At 40.2% G+C, this 18955-nt stretch overlaps 2 protein-coding genes across 2 annotated transcripts in view; one reads left to right on the top strand and one right to left on the bottom strand.

Moving 5' to 3' along the window:
* The first annotated feature begins 328 nt into the window (after positions 1–328).
* Positions 329–6492, top strand: wdr76 (WD repeat domain 76). The gene is made up of 15 exons (XM_038701527.1): positions 329–493; positions 745–864; positions 959–1048; positions 1250–1342; positions 1422–1480; positions 1793–1910; positions 2057–2158; positions 2291–2331; positions 2444–2597; positions 3870–4028; positions 4119–4234; positions 4370–4465; positions 4582–4734; positions 4826–4879; positions 4976–6492. The coding sequence occupies exons 1-15, from the start codon at positions 443–445 to the stop codon at positions 5229–5231; spliced, it is 1662 nt and encodes a 553-aa protein (XP_038557455.1). The 5' UTR covers positions 329–442; the 3' UTR covers positions 5232–6492.
* The window catches only part of LOC119890320 (FERM domain-containing protein 5-like), a 90699-nt gene continuing 78222 nt past the window's right edge, over positions 6479–18955 (bottom strand). Inside the window, exons 8-14 of the mRNA XM_038701526.1 lie at positions 18779–18867; positions 17445–17508; positions 17014–17105; positions 16839–16913; positions 16633–16701; positions 16378–16484; positions 6479–10594 (exon numbers count right to left, since the gene is read on the bottom strand). Coding sequence (XP_038557454.1) covers positions 10005–10594; positions 16378–16484; positions 16633–16701; positions 16839–16913; positions 17014–17105; positions 17445–17508; positions 18779–18867 — 1086 coding nt within the window. The 3' untranslated portion in view covers positions 6479–10004. The remainder of the gene's footprint in view (positions 10595–16377; positions 16485–16632; positions 16702–16838; positions 16914–17013; positions 17106–17444; positions 17509–18778; positions 18868–18955) is intronic.

Below are 18955 nucleotides of genomic sequence, written 5' to 3'. Positions count from 1 at the left end.
CAACTCTAAAGCATGAAAAAATGGTGTTGTGGGCCTGTTTCCATGCATAAATAACCCAGAATTATCAATATTAACGAAGTTATTCCAGCTTCCTATTACTGCTATTGCCCACATCTGCCAAACGGTGGCGACATCATCACTGGCCCTGTGGAAGCTGAAGAAGAGATTAGATGTCAATCAAATTGTAAGGCGTTCATTGGTTCTTAGCAGCAGAGAAACGCCCCATATTTCGATGACGTAACAATATGAACCAATGAGCTGCTAGTATTCTGTTTCACAACAGAGAGGAGGGGCTAGTTGCAAAACATTTCTAGCACGTGGCGCCAATTCTGCTAGATTTTCACTTATCATCTCAGTTACTTGCCGGAAAGGTGTGCGTCTGTCACCTTCACGCAGTTCTCTCGAAGAAGTAGTTCATACGTATCGTTACAAGTGGACTAAAATGGCGACAAAACGGTCAACACGCGAAGCTGTTGTAAAGGTACAGTTATTGGTAAGTTATTAGTTTGTTATCTTACTTTGCCTTAACTTATCGTCTTAACGTTACCTGTGTGTTAGCTAGCTGCTGAATGACGTTGAGTTAAGTTTGGGGGCTCAAGTAATTAAAGATCATTGTGAGGGAGACACTAGCAAACGTTATTTTCGGCGTAAGTTGTTGTGGGTTTCGCTAAAAGTTATGTTTCTGTGGAAAAGTTGAATGACGCATTGTTTTCTTTAGCTAACTTAATGATGCACACCTTGCAGGATACGAGTCCTGTGGATGTCTCCCGAGCAGTCCGTAGATCCTCACGAAACACCCTGCCATCTAAACGCTTCCAGTACTCTCCTGAAAGCAGCGCAGCAGAAACACGCAAAAGGAAACGGGCAAGAGACACTTCAGAAACACATAGAAGCATTAATATTCTCTAATAGGTATTTTTGTTTTGTTTATGTTAATATGCGCATATTCTGTCAATAGCGAACAAAAACACACAATGACAGCCAGAATGACAGAAAGGACATTAAGGAGGAGGAGGATGTTAAAAAGAGTGATGTGGAGCGCACATTTGTAAGTATAGAAACATGCACAATGTGTCATGGACATTGTGCTTTTATTTATTACTGTGTCTCTGATAACTGTGTTGCAACATGTACAAAAATGTCTGCCTGTCATATAGACACTAGTATCCTCAACTCCTCCTACATGGCTTCAAAAGTAAAGATACTGAATGTTTCTCCAGAGTGTGAGTGATGTATCTCTGTAACATAGGGTGGACACGGAGGACTCTCTGCATATGAACTTGAGCGCCTGGAGAACATCAGACAGAACCAAGCGTTCCTGTCTTCTATCAACTTATTCCAGGTAGGTAGACAGGTGAGGTAGTCTTGTGAACCTCTGGACAGATAAGATGGGAATTAATCATTGTTTTCCTTGTCAAAAGGCAACTGAGGAGTTGAAGCAGTTGACACGGCCAAAGCCATCGCAGAGGGGTCTCATGAGGTAAAGTCGGCAGACAAACTTACTGCTCTTAATTTAGCATATCAATAATTTCTGAATAAAGTGATTGAGGGGTAGCATGACATCTGGTGTGTACACAATGCATCATGCTGCTATTTAATGCTTTAAATGGGGTTAATTGATATTATTGGTATTTACTTTTTCAATTTCTTACAGCTGAAAATTGTTTACTTTGGGCTTTTTGATTTTTGGTTTGTAGACATCACTTTAGGCTCTCGTTATATTCAGCTTTAGGAATAATCTTTCAGAAGTCTTCTGGATGTCAGTGTGATGCTCAGTTTTTTGTGGTGGCAGGTCACAGACTGCTGTAAAAGAAATGCTGCCACCTCGCAAATCCCTGCGTCTCCAAAATAAAGAAGCAGAGATCTTGACACTTCCCCCTGAACCCAAGGGGATGCTGATCTATGAAGAGGTAGCTAAATACTCACTTACCTCCTTATCGCTTCATACCCCTCCACTGCTGTCTGTCTCTCTAGCAATTATTTTTCTTTCCTGTCGTCTTTTCTCGCCATCCCAGCTCTTTTGTTAATCACTTTAGGTATTTCACTTTCTTTTAAGTCTTTGCCACTCAAGAAGCCTCCTGGGCCCCTGCCCATGGATCCCGTTAACATGGAAGAGGGAAGCAAGCTGCCTCCACAACTTCTTGAGCTGTGCTCTGAGGTAGGAGCCACCTTCCTTGGCTATAGTAAATAAATGCAGTGCTGTATTTTGCTTGCATCTTTGTGGGCTGATAATTGTTGTTTACTTATATTGCTTCTGAATCAAATCTTAGGAATGCTTTTATTTTCCTAGGATGTAACAGAAGAAAGGAAGATGGAACTTGATCTGAATGAGTAAGAGTTTATGTTGTGCTTATAATTCAGTCAGTTCTCCACTTCTGAGTGCATATTTGCAGCTGTTTGTTCATACAGACAGGTAAAAATCTGCACTGGTGATTTTATGCAGGTACCGCTCATTCCTTAAGAACATGAAGATAAATGAGGACAGAGTGGCCAAAGTAGTGAAGGGCTGCATCTTCTCTGCTGCCTTCCACCCTTGCACCAGCAGCCTGTTGATGGCTGCAGGATCCAAGACAGGGCAAGTTGGACTCTGGAAGTTGGTGAGTTGTCTTTGATCTGTTTTATTGATGTTGTAAATTATTATTTGACCACTAGGGGGCAGAAAGTGGGCTTCTAAACACCCTCTTAGCAACAGGTCTTGGGGCACAATATCAACTGGAAGGCAGAGATGCTCACAAGTCATTTTATGCCAAGTCCAAGTCAAGTCTTTGAGCTAGAGGTCAAGCTAAGCCGTCCAGTCTGCTTACAACACTGCATAGCTATATCTAAGGGATTCAAAGCATGTGCTTTATTATCATCATTACTTTATCTACACTGACAATACACACTTTACTTTAAAGTTAATAACTGCTACATGAACATACAGCTACAGTATAACCAAGTATTGGCTAAAAATAGATATAGGCTGAAGTAACTGAGGGTAAAAGGAAATTATTGTTAACATTATTAGGTATGCAATAACAACTGTTACCTTTTTTCAATGACAGAGTGCAACAGTATTTTAGAATGACCCAGTCTTCAACTAATGACTGCTGCATAATCAACTGCAAATGAACACATCTGTCTAGCCTCTCAGTGTGATGGTAACCTCATAAGGCCGTCACGTTGCATGATCAGCAATAAGCCTGTAACATGGTCTTTCTCTCAGTTTAATGTTGGTCAGCAGAAGGTGGCAGTGGAACGTGAATGACAATGCCAGTGCGACAAGCAAACAGACATCTCATCTTTTTAAAATTAGATCTAATCAAGTTAACCTCCCTTAGTTACAAAGTTAGTAGCAAGCTAACGTGGGATAGTTGGTGCTAAGCTAGTTTAAACATGTTTGCTAACTGTCCAGGTGCCTGAATTTGATGTGGTCGATCCAGCATTCTTAATTTTGATCCCGCACATGTATGATTTTTTTGTTTTGGCCTTGTCAGAAGTTATTTTAACCAAAGGTTATGACAAATGTCACAGCAGCAACGTGGTGTTGTTGCTGCAGCATTACAGTAATCTGTGGCTGTGTACCATCTCGTCAGACATTTCCTAAATGCACCAAATAAATAAATAAAAAAAGGTTGTAAATATTATTCACTGGTCCCAAATCACAAATCCTTTTGAGGATGAGTCTGAAGTCACTGTGTGTGCGAGTCAGAGTCCAAGTCACAAAGTCGAGTCCCCATCTTTGGTGTTAACACCCTGCTAACCCTCGCCCTAACAAGCCACACATAAAAGCCCTTTTCAAAAGTCACATCTGTTTCTGGACATATAAAATCTGCATTAAGAAACCACACTCAGTTTTTTGTTTTTCTTGTGTGTGTATTTTCCTTCAGGGTGGTGATTGGGGTGATGATGGCGTGCTGCTCTTTGAGCCCCACACTCGTTCAGTGGCCTGCATGGCGTTCTCCAGGGCTCATCCCACCCACCTGCTGAGCCTCAGCTATGACGGATCTCTACGCTGCATGGATGTAGAGAAGGCTGTCTTTGATGATGTGAGAACTTTTTGGAGTAAGCACATTTACTGTACATTCAAAGTATACCCCTTCACCAGTTGACGTACATCTGTTTGTTCATTGATGTAGGTGTATGGCATTGAAGACGGACTGAAAACATTTGACTTCATGTCACATGACTGTTCAACACTAGTGGTTGGGAGCTGGTATGGAGAAGTTGCCATTGTTGATAGACGCACCCCAGGGTAATGAATAACTGTTGATGATGAGTAGTGGTTTTTAGCCTCTTTCCATAGTGCTGTAGAATAACAATATGGGTGAATAATTTAATCTATCGATTTTTATAAACATTGCGACATTGGTACATAATTTTTCTGCAGAAACTCCCATGAGTCCCTACATTCATTGGACCTCAAGGTCCGTTGTGTTAGCGTCCACCCTCTACAGAAGCAGTACTTTGCTGTGGCAGAAAGCAAGTATGTCTGATTATTGAATTAAATTTTCATAGAGAAAAGTTTGTTCTACATTTCTCTATCTACTGTCAGTTTGTCTTTTTGATTGTACTAAACGGATGTTTTGATCTTGTCTGCAGGGTAGTGAGTATTTACGACAGCAGATGCCTGAAGAAGACTAAAAGTCAGACAGTCTCCCAGCTGCATGGCCACTCTTTAAGCATAAACAGCGCTTATTTCTCCCCTTGTTCAGGCAACAGAGTTCTCACCTCCTGTATGGATAACTACATAAGGTGAAGCCGACACCGCGCTTTGAATTATTGTGTTATACTTGCTGTTATTTTTCAATTCCAGCTCACTGTCTGTCCTGAACTCTTTTTACAGGATATATGACACATCTGCAATGACCACTAAATCTCCCTTGCTGAAATCCATCGGGTATCCTCTTGTTTCACCGACTTTCCTGTTCTTTTGTCTCTTTTCTGTGTTTTTAGACGTGTGACCTGAACCTGTCTTATCAATCTTCATTTTCAGACATAACATGCACACAGGCCGCTGGCTGGCCAAATTGTCAGCTGTGTGGGACCCCAAACAGGAAAACTGCTTTGTGGTGGGGAGCATGATGAGGCCTCGGAGGGTGCAGGTGTTCCATGAAAACGGCCAGCCGCAGCACTCCTTCTTAGATGACGAGAACCTTAACACAGTGCTGTCCGTCACTGCTTTCCACCCCACAAGGAACGCCTTACTGGGTGGCAATGCGTCCGGGCGCCTGCATGTCTTCTCCGACTGAGATGTATGACCAAGACCCTCAGGGTGCTTTCAGTAGGATAGGAAGAACAAGTAAGGAAATAGTTTTGTCACAGTCAAGGTGTGAGAATAATGACAATGTTGTTACCAGTCTGTCGTCTCTTGCTTGTTCTCCCTGCCGGATCTCTGTAGAACTTTAACACAATATTGTCATAATTCTCACACTGTAGCTTAGTAACATTTCTGAAATGAAAAGATTATACTCATTAAGCCACTAGTCATGTTGATAAAGATGTTACAGTCTAAACATTCATACACTGTGAGGTAACACAGTATCATTAACAAATTTTCTTCCTCAATATTCACAGCAAAATACACATTTATTGCTACATTGAGTAGGCAGTGTCAAAACCATAGACCGGTCAGCCGTGATGCAACCTGCTCTTAAAAGAAATCCAGTGAAACGCATCTCGGCCTAAGAATTTGATGGAGCGTCTATACAGTTTTCATGTTTCCTTACAATAATGTAACACAGAGACTCGGTCATGTCAAAGGGAAAACAGATCTCTACAAATTATTCTACACTCAGTGGCCACACTACTAGATACACCTTTCTTATTTTGGGAAAGACAGGATTGTATCACACAGTTGCTGTACATTCACGCTGCGAAACCCCCGTTCTACAAAACCCTAAAAGTGCCCTATTGGAGTGAGATCTGGTGACTGAGGCCACGTGATAAGCTGATAAGATATTTGCAGTAATGAGCAGGTGTACCTAATTAAGTGGCTACTGAGCGTTAATTAAGTACTAATGTCAAACACAACTGTATTCACCCTTTTCAGCTTTGAGTCTACTGCATGTGGATATCAGCTTTGCACACACAGGACACTGCACTCCTCTTCAACCTCTTGTCACGTTGCACAGGGACTGAGTGAACAGCAGGGTACACTACAAATTGACTGAATTGAGGTCTGGGCTCCACTCTTGTGGATTTGTTGACTTGCTGGAAAATAAGTTAAGTCACTTTGCTCAGCGATTTATCTGCGTTATGCAGCATTAATTTTATTCACTCACCAAATGCAATTTAGTATGATGGCCAAAAAGATCAGTTTTCTTCCACACTGGCAAGCTTTTGGCAGTTTAACAGCTGTGCCATATGGTTTCCTCTTATTAATAATCAACAAGCGATCTCTCATTCAACTTATGTGAAAAATGCAGTTAATCAGTTACTACAGTTTTATACTTAATTTAGGTCAGTATGAAGACTTGTCCACTTTTGTTTGTGAATGTTTTTTTTTTTTGTTTATCAGTAAGAAAATTCCTAAATATATACTGATTGAAAAGAAAGTGAAGGGTTTGCAAGCACTTATTCATGCACTGTTAAGGTAGGATATGGTTGAATCTGGCCAAAAGTTTGTGTTTTTCACTCGCTTGCTGCTGTTTACTTTTCTGCTCTGATATTTGCAATGCGTTATACTCCAAATGTTTTACAGAACCCAAGCAATTTCTAAAATGGGTTCCCTCTGTTTGTTTGTGGAGCAGGGAATTCTAAACAGCAACACCATTTGTGCTGCTGTTTTACAATTGATGGTTAATTTCCTTTTTTTATGTTTTTCATAAAGCAAATCTAATAAATTGAGAAAGTTTTATACTAAACATTCTGAGTGTGAATGCTTAATTTCAGCAGTGGCAGTATTATTGCCACCTTAAGATGGCAGCATTGACTACAGTCAATTGCATTCAAGCATGGATCCTGAAAAATGTCATAAGCTGCTCATCTGGGTTACCATGCTGACTGTTTGTTTCTTCTGTGAACTCAAGATTGAACTTGTAGCCAGACTAGCTGCCAGATGTCAAGAATAGATTATATTTATTCATAAATAGAGCACACCAGTCCTCAGTCAGTGATTGGAAATAAGCAGTCTTGTTTGGAGGTAATAAATGCAGAACACATGCTTACAGACATATCCATGTGCAGGGATATGGTACAGGAAGGAAGCTTACACTAAGACCACATCTGAGGCCTTTTCCTGTTTACATGATGCAGTAAAATGCGTACAAGTGTTGCCTGTCAAAACAACTGTGACCAATCTTTGTCACTATGCCAGTCCAAGTGATATGAAACAGATTTTAGCAATCCAAAAAATATATATTGAGCTGTTGCAAAAAGAAATATTCAGGTAGTTGAATATGCTACTTATGCTGTTAGAATTAAAATACAAATTGCTCCTCCAAACCTGTTCAGAGTCAATTGAAAATGGATCAACTGTCTGATGTGTTCACGTCATTTACATGTACTTTCACAAGAAAACTTGCTTCTACTCGGTTTCAATAACTTGAGTCAAGGATTAGGCAACAACCAAACAGCATGTCTAGCAGACAGACAAATATTAGTTTGCAGTTTATGGTTAATATTCATTACATTATCTTTAATATTTATTGCTCAAATTATGTAGTAAAGTTTTTCATACCATGAATCTAAATTGGGACTATAAAGTACAAATGATAGGTATAGATAAGTAAAAGTTAATTTTCTGCTTGGACTGGCCTTTTTTTTTCTCCGCACATGAACTAACACATCAATCAAAACCACAGAGCGCATCTGAATTAAAGCAAATACATCTGTAATTTATCAAGTCTGAAAACAAACCACAAAATATGAGGGTATCTGATCTTGAAAATATCAATACTGTGCAAAAGCGAATCTATATTTTAAGCCTAGATATTTAATACTACAGGGATTCTGAGTACTATGTTCATGTTAACTTTCAACCTGTGGATTTCTTTAGGAAGGATTTGAATATTAATACATCAACTTTCCAAACACCTGCACATCCTAAACCTTTCAGCAAATCACTTTCCCAAACCATCTCTGGTTGCATAAAACATAATTTTTTAAGGTATAATGTTGCTGATCAGCCTGTAATTACCACTGATACACAGCACATACACTTCCTAACCAACTACTTGTAGGATACTTAAGAGGAGCAATTGTTAACTGTCACAAACTGACTGGCTCTGTGCTGTAAAGACGCACTGCAGGCTAACCTGTGAAATAGCACGTATGTAATAAGGCTGGTGAAGGACAGCAGACTATCAGAGTTTTCATCTGTTGACACAAACTGACTGAATATCAGACAACAGAGGTTTCTTTGGTAGGTGTGATAATGAAGATTACAGTAGGACATAAACATGACTTACTTAGGCTGTCTTGTAAGCAGGGCTGAAAACTATGTATCTACTGTAAAAAAAAAAAAAAAAAAATGCTTCAAGTCCATTAAAAGTCACTGAGTGAGGAAAATATCCATGTGTTAACAAGACATCAGTTTGTACAAAAATGGAAACATGATTTAAATATATTCAGCCTTCACAGATAAATGCATAAATTTGAACACAGCAGGACTAAACAAAGTTAAATGACCTTCACTCAACATGTGAACTTACAACAAGCTCTCTTAATCGGGTACTGTGGGGAAAATAGCACTAGTTTTTGCACTTTACAAAGGTAAAACAAGGTCAGATTTCCCTTAATGGAAAGGATCTTGTTGGTTTTTTTATATTAACAGTATTGCACATCAAGATAAACTCCATCTACAGAGTGTGGGAGGCAAAGAGCTAACCAAACACTTCACTATCACTACAGGACTAACTCAAATAGTCCCATCACCTTTACAACTACTGTAAAAGTAACTACAGCAAAGTGACAACTGCTCCTTACACACAGAAGTTGATTGTAGCTAGTAGCATTATTTGGCTGCTATGGTATAAAATCAGTAAACCTACCTCCTCCATTACTTACTTATGTCCTTACAATTTATCCTTAATATATAGTCACTGGATGACAAAACTTTATCGGTGCTCTAACAGCTGGACAGAAACGGTAACGTGAGAACACTGTTAATGGACGTCCGGCCACATATTGTTATAACAGTAACAATGATTCAAGCCAACAGATCAGCAGCAACATCACTCCTGAGTCAAATACATACTGCAACACATTTTTAGCATTTGTTTAAATTCAATATACTAGATGTTGGGTTGTATAACACATCAGGACAATTCAGGAAAGTTGTCCATCATTCAAAGGTGCATTTATTATTTTTGCAACTCTTTCCTGTGTTTTAACACTCACATGTGTCCCTCTACATGGCCAATTCCATTTTAGAAAACTTTAATATTTGCAAATATTATTTGTCTCAGGATTGATCTACATTCATTACTGCTTAGTTTTCCATATCACACTTTCTCTAACCCTCAGATACTGGTACAACTCAACTTTACAATCTCAAAGCAGCGACCATAGTAACATTTCATCATAATGAATGTTACTATTGGTTTGAACTATGAAAATTAGATGAGCTAGAATGGGCCCCCATCTCATCTTCTCTCAAAACTTTACTCAAACTCTCAGGTCACACAAAACACACCCCACACATCAGGTCATTCTGCCTTACAATGATGTTGCAACATATAAATTAATACAAAAATAAAGGCAACTATTTTCTGTGGTTGAATAGGTGAAGTCTTTCAGACTTGCTTGTCCCTTTCGGTGTTTAAATTAAACCCTGTTACTGTGACTGTGTAAAAAATAAAATACCTTGAAATGACCTGAATTACCAAAGTAAAATGTGATTTCCTTTCCTCGCAGTGATGGTCAAACAAACAAGGCCCATCAGGGGACAGTACGTGGCTTGTGACAGGAACTCCTTCCTGGGAGAAGCTGACTTGATAATCAGAATAGGGCTGCCGTCCCACCGTCTGTGTGTGTGTGTCCCCTGTGTTGTGTCATTCAGTTTCTGCATCTTTCACTTTGCTTCACTTGCTGATGAGAAAACCTCCCATCCATCGTAACTTACAGGCGAACCAGCGCCGCAGAGGGCAGAAGTATTCAAAGTGGAACTGCTGGAATTCAGGTGTCTTGCGGATGTCTCTCAGGAAGGCAATGTCCAAGTCTGACTCTGTCAGCATGATGAGGAGCAGCAGCAGGGCGAACAGCAGTCCGATGGTAACGAGGAACAGCCGTAACACGCTCAGGATGAACTTGTTCAGCTCCTCTACATCGCTTGGTGGTGATGGCCTGCTCCTGATCATACGCAGTCCTCTCCTGCCGGAAGTGCAAGCCCCTGCTTGCCTCTCCTTCGATGCACCTGCATCTGGCTCCTTCTCCTCATCGATGCTGCGGGGAGCTCCATTGAGGTGACGAGCCAATGGCATCTCCATCCCGTGTTCGGCCACAGGTGTGGGCAGCACGCTGTCCGAAGGGCTGTAGGCCTCGTCAGAGATGATTGCAGACGTGCTTGCCTCACTGCCGTCCACCATGTGGCCCCGAGAAGACATAAAGGAGTCCCCATGGGAGACGGAGCGCACAGGCGTGGAGTGGGCGCTGTCTCGAAGGGACTCCAGACCTGAAAACACACAGCAGAGGAAGGCAGTGCATAAGGGAGATGTATATCTGGGAGGTATTGTTGCATGACACATTCACATTTGATGAGAGATTCTGACGTGGCTTTCTTATAACTTAGACCCAACGAGACATGTAGGATTTAAGGACACGCATGTTACATTTCATTTCAAAAGGTGTACTTTCTCTATGTAAAAATGGAACTACAAACAAAATCCGGTAATGTATGAGGAAAAACTGTATTTAAAGAAAACACTACATTAAATAAACTTAACAGCAACTCATGCTTTTTTATGAGGCGACCAGACTGGGAATACAGTCTCAAATATGTGGTTGGAATACATACCAGATAATACTGCATATATAGCATTGAACTATTTGTGTGCTATCACAGTGACAAATATCTAATTGATGAAGAGACCTCTAAACAATGATAGTAAACAACGGATACAACGGATAAGAAAAGTAAATAGGATGAAAAGAATGTACTTTTTTCCATGCATGTGTGCGTGTGTAGTGTGTTTATTGCCACTTTTAGGTTAGTGAAAATACAGAACAGCTCCAGTTTCAAATGATCCAGACTGTGAATCCCTGTGATATTGTTCAAATAAAAATATATATTATTCTAAAGCACAGTCAAAATGGTACATTTTAGATAAATAAAAATATAATGTTAGAAGTAGACATGGAAATACTCAAGTACAATTCAAATAATTAAAATGTCACAGAGAAATCCACCTCTTAAGGTTTCAAGTTTCTCTGTCTTACTGCTTGACAACATTTGCCACAGCACTTATTCTAATTACAGTAGTGGTAGACTCTTCATTTGTTTCTGCGCACATCAAACTTTAACATTAGGTACAGCATCAATATTTGGCTGGCTTGCCCGGCTACCAGAATATTCAAGTACTTGTTGAATACTGTGCCAACATTATTATTCAGATGTGAAGCATGAGCTGTTTCTAATGGTCAGCTTGTCATGACCCATGCTCAAGAAACTGATCCTGTTCTCCCGTCATGTAATCTGAATGTCTAAATAAAATTTGGTGGCAACTTAAAGGAAACACAAGAACAACATCCTCTAAGAACTGTGACAGCACCGCCTTGAAATATTTGGCTCATTGTTCAAACAATCTTCTTCAAGAGAAAGTTGATATTTTTCAGAGCTTCTCTTTTCAAATCTGGCTTGACAGAAAGGCAGAACTCTATAATCCAGCATGACTAAACCAGCCCCAGTTTTTACCTGCACAATTGGCTGGTGGTCTGCAGCCATGGAGTTGGGGTGGGACAGCTAGCCTGGAAAGAGTCCTGGCGTTCTGTCCCGACCTAGGACCAGAGCCTGAGGTAGAAGAACCCTCAGGGAGGGCAGGGAAGAGCGGTAGGACCCCCAGTGCCTTGCCGAAGAGCCTGGGTCCCAGAGAAAGCACGCGCACCTTCACATCTCGATAGCAATGGTTAACCATACGCAAGTGAACGTTCACCTTGGTCTTGATGCAGATCAGACACTTCACCATGATTCGAGGGGAGCAGAAAACACCTGTCTAACCCTATCTGTGTTCTCTCTTTTTCTTTATCCCTGTCTTTCTTAATACCGCCTCTCCTCTTTCTGTCTTCCTGACGTCTGTCTTTGTCTCCGACTGCGGCTGGCTTCCTTCTCCACAGCAAGCTACCACATGCTGGCAGGCAGTCTGACAGCGGTAGAAACAGAAAGACAGACAGAGAGTGAAAGACAAGGCCCAGGAATGTGGTCCACTTGGGCCACAGTTCACCTCGTCCCTCCCTGCCGTCAGCTGTGACACTAACGGCATGGCCCCTGACAGCAGGAGCTATTTTCAGGCTGAGATATTATTACCAGTGGAAATACCAGCACAGACAGAGCAACAGGACAAAACACAGGGGGGTTGTTTCAGTGTTGTAACAGTGGGATGCAATGTCAGAGCCTTCTCTCTATGGCAATGACAAGAAGGGGGCTAGTTTGACCTTTTTTGTTGGGAACAGACTATGCTATAAGTTTTAGCCCATCTGATTAACTGAGAGTAAACTTACTCACAGTTGCAGCATAGGCAAAAGGTTACTTGCCTGTTGTGGCAAAGAGGAGACAATAAGTGCCCTTTATAAACTGATGATGTCAAAATAGCTCAAGTAATTTGGAAAATTTAAATTAAGATCTGGGCTGGTATTTATCAAGCTTCTCAAAGTGCCATTTTAGTCTTAAGTGCTGAGAATTCATAAAATTTACTCCTACTTTTAAACTTAGCAAGCAAGCAAGTTATCAAATTTCTCAAAGCTGAGAATCACTCTTACTCTACCAGTTATTTAAGACAGCTCGAGAGGTCTCTCAAGAGGGTAGGTGCTGCCAGTAGGGGCTTGTGATGGCACTGTGGAAACAGACATGCGGAGAGGAAGAATTCTGATGACGTGCAGTTACAGTTTTTTGTAACTGTTTTTGGTCAAAACTGAAGTCACATTGTCAAAACTCTTCACAACGAAAGCGAAACAGAAGTGTATTGTGGACCAACTGTGAATAAATTTTCATTGCTTTCACACAAAATGCATTCAATGCAACTGTTTTCTCATTACTACTTCACCACCTGTAAAACACTGTATATCTGCAGCACATCATTTCATTTCAAATACTAACACACTGCGTCCAAAACTGTTAAAAACAGATGGTCAATGTACTGCATGTCTGCAGTGACCAGATTGAAATAAATAGAAAATCTTAGAACACAACACAAACACAGCTGATAACAATTTCAGTTGAAAGCCTACCCAGGTGTCCTGTGTTTAGTCTTGTTACCACACAGACAAAAGGGGACAGCTTCAGATGGCAGTAGTTTCAAAACATGGATCAAGGAAGGTTGGTGGGGAAAGAAGAGTGGCAAGGGCAAGGGCAAGGGCAAGGGCAAGGGCAAGGGCAAGGGCAAGGGCAAGGGCAAGGGCAAGGGCAAGGATTCGTGGAAGACAAAGTAGAGGAAAACCAAGAGCGGGGGTCTCTGATGAGATAAGGGCCACAATTATTGACTATGTTGTAAACCATGGTCTCTCTTTGAGAGAGGCTGGTTTAAGGGTGCAACCAAATCTGCAGCGTTCAAAGGTTGCATCAATAGTACGGATTTTCCGGCAACACAACAGGTGAGATGTGCATCTTTCAATGATAATTGAACTACATATTACGGTACAAATCAGTATGTTTACATTTTTACATGTACTGACATTTTACAGTAAAATTTGATTGTTTTGTGTTTTACTGTGGGAGGCAACCTTTGTATCCCACAGTAAAACACAAAACAATCAAATTTTGGAGGGAGAGGTAGAAAATTGTCAGATGTGCAAGAAATTGCCACTGTTGAAATGGTAATTGGCAACAATGCAATAAAACTGCGGGAAATTCAGGACAGAGTGCTGGCAGACAATATCACTTTTGGAAATGTGAATTCGGTCAGTACAACGATAATTGCCAGAGTCCTGGAGAAACATAAAATAAGGACGAAGCAGTTGTACCCTGTACCATTTGAGAGAAACTGAACGTGTGAAAGAACTCCGTTATCAATACGGAGAGGCTCATGTCTTTCCTTGATGACCTGCATAATCACCTTGCGCCAGCGGAGGAGAGAGAAGCAAGAAACTCTCCTATCTCTGTTGTTGTGTGGGATAATGTGGCATTCCACCACTCTGCTGCAGTTACAGACTGGTTCGCTGCACATCCCAGCATGTCAGGACTGTTCCTGCCTCCATACCCCCCCTTCCTAAACCCCATAGAGGAGTTTTTCTCTGCATGGAGGTGGAAGGTGTATGACCACCATCCACATGACCAGATAACCTTACTGGATGCCATGAATGCGGGATGTGGAGACACTTCTCCTGAAGACTGCCAGGGTTGGATTAGACATTCCAGAAGATACTTTCCAAGATGCATCGCCAGGGAAGACATAAGATGTGATATTGATGAGAACTTGTGGCCAAATGTAGCAGGGAGGGAGGACTAGCACCCACAAGTACTGTACATAATGAGTTTTTGAGGTGTTTCTTGTTTGCCCTGGAATTCCAGAAATTTGTGGGGGGGTTTTTGTTTCAACTTACAGTAAAATCTTTCAGTTTACAATACTATCCACAGATATAGAACAAATAAAGGATATTGCTGCATTTCTGATGCATTCTTGTTACATATACTTTAGTACCGTCAAAGTGAAAATATGTTATTATATAATGGAAACCTCATTTATTCGCTCACGCTTCAAAGATAAAAGTCCTTCCTTTATGTAATGCTCCCTGTTTTTAGTGTGTTGTAGGTCAGTGTGTTATGAGTGAGACTCTATGCTTTCTAAATGAGAATTGTTGCCAGTGTCTTGGCTGAACGAGTCTATTTTGAGACTTGTACGAAGTGTTTTGGTGGTTTGAGTGACTTTTGGAGGTCAGATTAACTGTTTGGCCAAGATACATGTTAATGCAGACTGTGTGAAGAGTTTTGAAAAAGTGGCTTCAGTTGTGACCATTGCGTCTTAGCAATTGGTGAAAAAAAACTTAATAAAATGGGGTCGGACAGCCCAGGCATAAACTTTGTCAGCGAGTTGGTGAGGGATGTCATCTCACCACTGACTTTACGCAGTAATGCGTTTTCAGTTAAATTGATGGTGGAGATAACACTTCGTTTATTTGCCACAGGACAAACGCAGCAATGCTGATGATTTTGGCCCGTCACAACCATCACTAAGCTGAATAGTCATGGAAACAATTATAACACTTCCCAACAACACCCCCCCGTAATCCGACAGAAGCAAACACAGTTCATGCAAATAGCCAGCAGTACAGGAGGCGCACTTGATGGCGCTCATCTAAAGATAAACTTTTTAATTTATTGATGTGTAAGCCTATATCATAATGCATTATCTTAAATTCTTTATTGTTAAATGTGTGTTGAATATAAACTCCTCTTAGGAATTTCACCATTCAATGTGAATTTATCTAAGAATATTCTTAAAGAAGGAAATCTATTCAGAGATTGGTCCTTTTGCGACATCGTCATCCAAAATCCTGTTTGCGGCACAGCAAAGTGTCGTAATCAGCACTAAGACTGACACTTAAGATTTAGTCCTACACTTCACTCAAATTAGGACTATGATGGTTGATAACTAACTTTTAAGCACAACTTTGAGCCAAGAATTTTTTACTCTTAAGTCAGTTCTTAGCAATGTTCTTATGAGAAATTCTGAGAAGCTTGATAAATACGGGTCCAGATTTTTATAAGGAAATCCGCATACTGAGTCAAGCTGCCCCTGAACACTATAGTGCTTGAGAGTGCATGAAAACTAGTTAGCTAGTGAGCAGAGCAGTCAAAACAGTTAGCTAAAAGTAAATCATTTATAAATGTTTGAAGTATATGGCTAAATGTAATGAATAGACAATAGTTAGATGAAAGTGATGGAGTGAAATAGTTTGCTGATAGTACTGGATAAATGGTGAAACGTCTAAAAGTAAGAAATGGATGAAATAGTTAGCAAAATGTGAAAAAATTAATTCAAATGAACACATTTGTAATATGATGGGTGGTGTTGGATAAAGTTGCACATTATGTATTGGGGTACGTCAGACCAAAAAAAAAAAAGGGTTGGAACCACTGGACTAAGAGACGCGCAGGCTTCCTGACACAATATCTGCTTTACACAGAGGGAAATGGCCTCTTGCTCACTCGCCAATGCAGCCCAGCCTGAGAACTCAGACCCTCAACCTCCCATCAGCCACAGTTTGTGTTTACATCATTTCGCTATTCTTTTGAGTGGGTCTTACCCTCCATGATGGAGATGTGCACAGCTCGCCGTCGGGTCCTGGGCACACTTGTCAAACGAGGGCCATGGGTGATGGATGGACAGCTCCTGCTCGGCACCATACCAGCCCTGGGCAAAGACACACACCCATATTCCTACATGACATATGCATGACACAATACATGACATGTAGCAATACATTAAATGCATGAATCATTGTCAACCCACATTTCAGATCATTTTAGAGCTGCACGTAATACTAAATAAAAATTCAGACCTGTGTATCTCAGGGGGGTCTCTCTTGATTTTGGCACTTTGTTCCATTACTTCTTTTGCAACCTTTCCACTGAGAAAACATTTAAAAAAAAAATTGTTAATGTGTCCTTCAGTAAGACATATTTTGCCGGTCTGTTCTTTAATATGCAAATATGTACTTAATATTTATAAGTTATGTATTACAAATACTTCGTGGGCATTCAATACCTGTATCTAAAGCGACTGCCCTTGAAGAATAGATTACTACTTGACACAGTGCGAACTTGACTCGACTTCTCCAGCCTGTGAGTTAATGGAAAGTGAAACATCATAAACATAATCACAAACATAAATGAAATGTTGTTCCTTTCTGCAGTTTTGTGTTTCAGGTCTTGTAACTCACTTGTAGAAGGCCTGATTCTCGACTCCACACTTCCACAAATGCTTACAGGCCTCCGGTGTAGGTGCAAAGTATGTCAGTATGATCTTCTTATCCTGTAACAAGTCCAGTACAGTAACTCATACATACCAGTCATTCTTCAACCAGACACCTTCAGCTGATTTTCAAGACATTTTCATCATGTGATGAGATCACGTGCTCTTGGCTTCAGGACATTGTTACTGATCAGCCGAAGCAACCCCCCTCAAGAGCTCTTTGGACCTGTAGAACATGCAGTATACTCTCGGTGGCTCTTTTGTCTACTAAAACCCATGGATAACACACATTTTTGTCTCTTCATTCCCCGTTTACTTCACCATTAAAGATAAATTACACTGGCTCCCCAGTGGAGCTCCACATGCTAGACAACATTTTAATAATGCATACACACATACCTCCTTCTGATTTGCATATATATGGAATGTCTTTGCTTCAAACTTGAGTTTGGTCACCTCCTCCCTGAGTTTGAGATACAGATACAGACAGAACAAAGGGCAGACAATTATTATGACAAATTTATAACCTGAAGACAAAGTGAGAATGCAAAATAAAGAGAAAGAGAGATGGAGGGAGGGAGGGAGGGAGAATTACAGAGACAGAAGGTTACGACAGAAATGGATAAAGGTGGTAAATAATTGTGGCTGAAAGCAAATTAATAAGACTAAGAGTGTTTCATTTCTGTGTTGAAAGGTCTAGACACATTGATTCTAGTCCCAGAAACGAATGGGAATAAGCTGCATGAGATTTAAAAAACAGATTTCTAAAAACAACACAACTTAAAGCAACTTCACATAGCCATTTTAAATGAAAGCTGTTGGTGGCTTTTACAGTAAATATACATTATATTGGACCTAATAGTTCAAATGATCATAATTTAAAAAAGAGTTGTGAGTGTATGTGGTGATCTGAACATTTTGTAAATACTTTTAAAGCTATTTCTTTTGTAACAGATGTGTATGGCAAAAGTCAGAGGGCATCATAGGACCTGGCGGTCGTGGCAATGCGCATGATGCCAAATTCCACCAAAGCACAGTACTGTTTCCTGGAGGATTGGTGTGAGTTTCATTGGAAGCCAAAAGTGCAAAAGCTTCATATTTTTGGTCTTGGCTCTGAATCCAACTTTTTAAATGATATTCTCTCAAGAAAAATTAATTGCACTCACATTCACCTATGTGTTGATCATTTTTGCACAATTTTAAATTGTATGCAAACACTAAATCTTTAATTCTTTCCCCACAAAGTTGCACATAGCAATATTTGGAACTGCTACTTTAACTGATGGGGTGTAGTGTATTTTTACATTAAATCCCTGTAGGATTAGGAATCTAAATCGAGAAGACAATTAAGCAAATATGAGATGTTTGGAACAAATAATTTGGATTCAGATAACTAGGATTTTGCCATGTAAGCTCTTTGGAGTCATTTTTCTTTTTCCTTTGCTGGCATCTTAAACAACATGTTCTGAAGCACTTTATGTTATTTAGAAGAAGAGTTATGTTGACATAAAAACTTGAAAATATGGACTTGAACGTTAAGCAGCTTGTTGACTTTGCACAAGCTGTTAATTAAGCGAGAATGTATATTCCTGAATGTTTTTTCTAAGTACGTTACTTCGTACACTGGTCTATATGGAGCTCTTGGTTTTGCTCACTAATGTGGGCATGCACATACACACATGCTGAGATCTAAATATGGTTATTATCTACCATCATGACAAGTTTATACTCACCATTTGAGGAAATGGACCCTCCTGTTTCCTTGCAGCACAGTGAATCCAAAAGGAGTAAAAGCCAGAAAAGCTGGGTTGCCAGACACATCCTAAAAGTCACAAAAACCCATATGTTTTGTTATTCTAGATTGCTTTAAATTTCCAACATCAATAAAGGAAACTCCAAGAGAGAAGTAT

This window comes from Micropterus salmoides, unplaced genomic scaffold, assembly GCF_014851395.1.
Source record: "Micropterus salmoides isolate LMB-PRFRI ecotype aquatic unplaced genomic scaffold, ASM1485139v1 Ms_hic_scaffold_6, whole genome shotgun sequence".
Classification (NCBI taxonomy): Eukaryota; Metazoa; Chordata; class Actinopteri; order Centrarchiformes; family Centrarchidae; genus Micropterus; species Micropterus salmoides.
This window is presented reverse-complemented; position numbering and strand designations above follow the sequence as displayed.

Bases quoted from the DNA above. Each gene is read 5' to 3' on its own strand.
- wdr76 (XM_038701527.1), top strand. From the start codon at position 443: ATGGCGACAAAACGGTCAACACGCGAAGCTGTTGTAAAGGTACAGTTA. The intron at 2,159-2,290 runs GTAGGAGCCACC...TTATTTTCCTAG, and splicing joins TTCTTGAGCTGTGCTCTGAG to GATGTAACAGAAGAAAGGAA. The intron at 4,235-4,369 runs GTAATGAATAAC...ATTTTTCTGCAG, and splicing joins GTTGATAGACGCACCCCAGG to AAACTCCCATGAGTCCCTAC.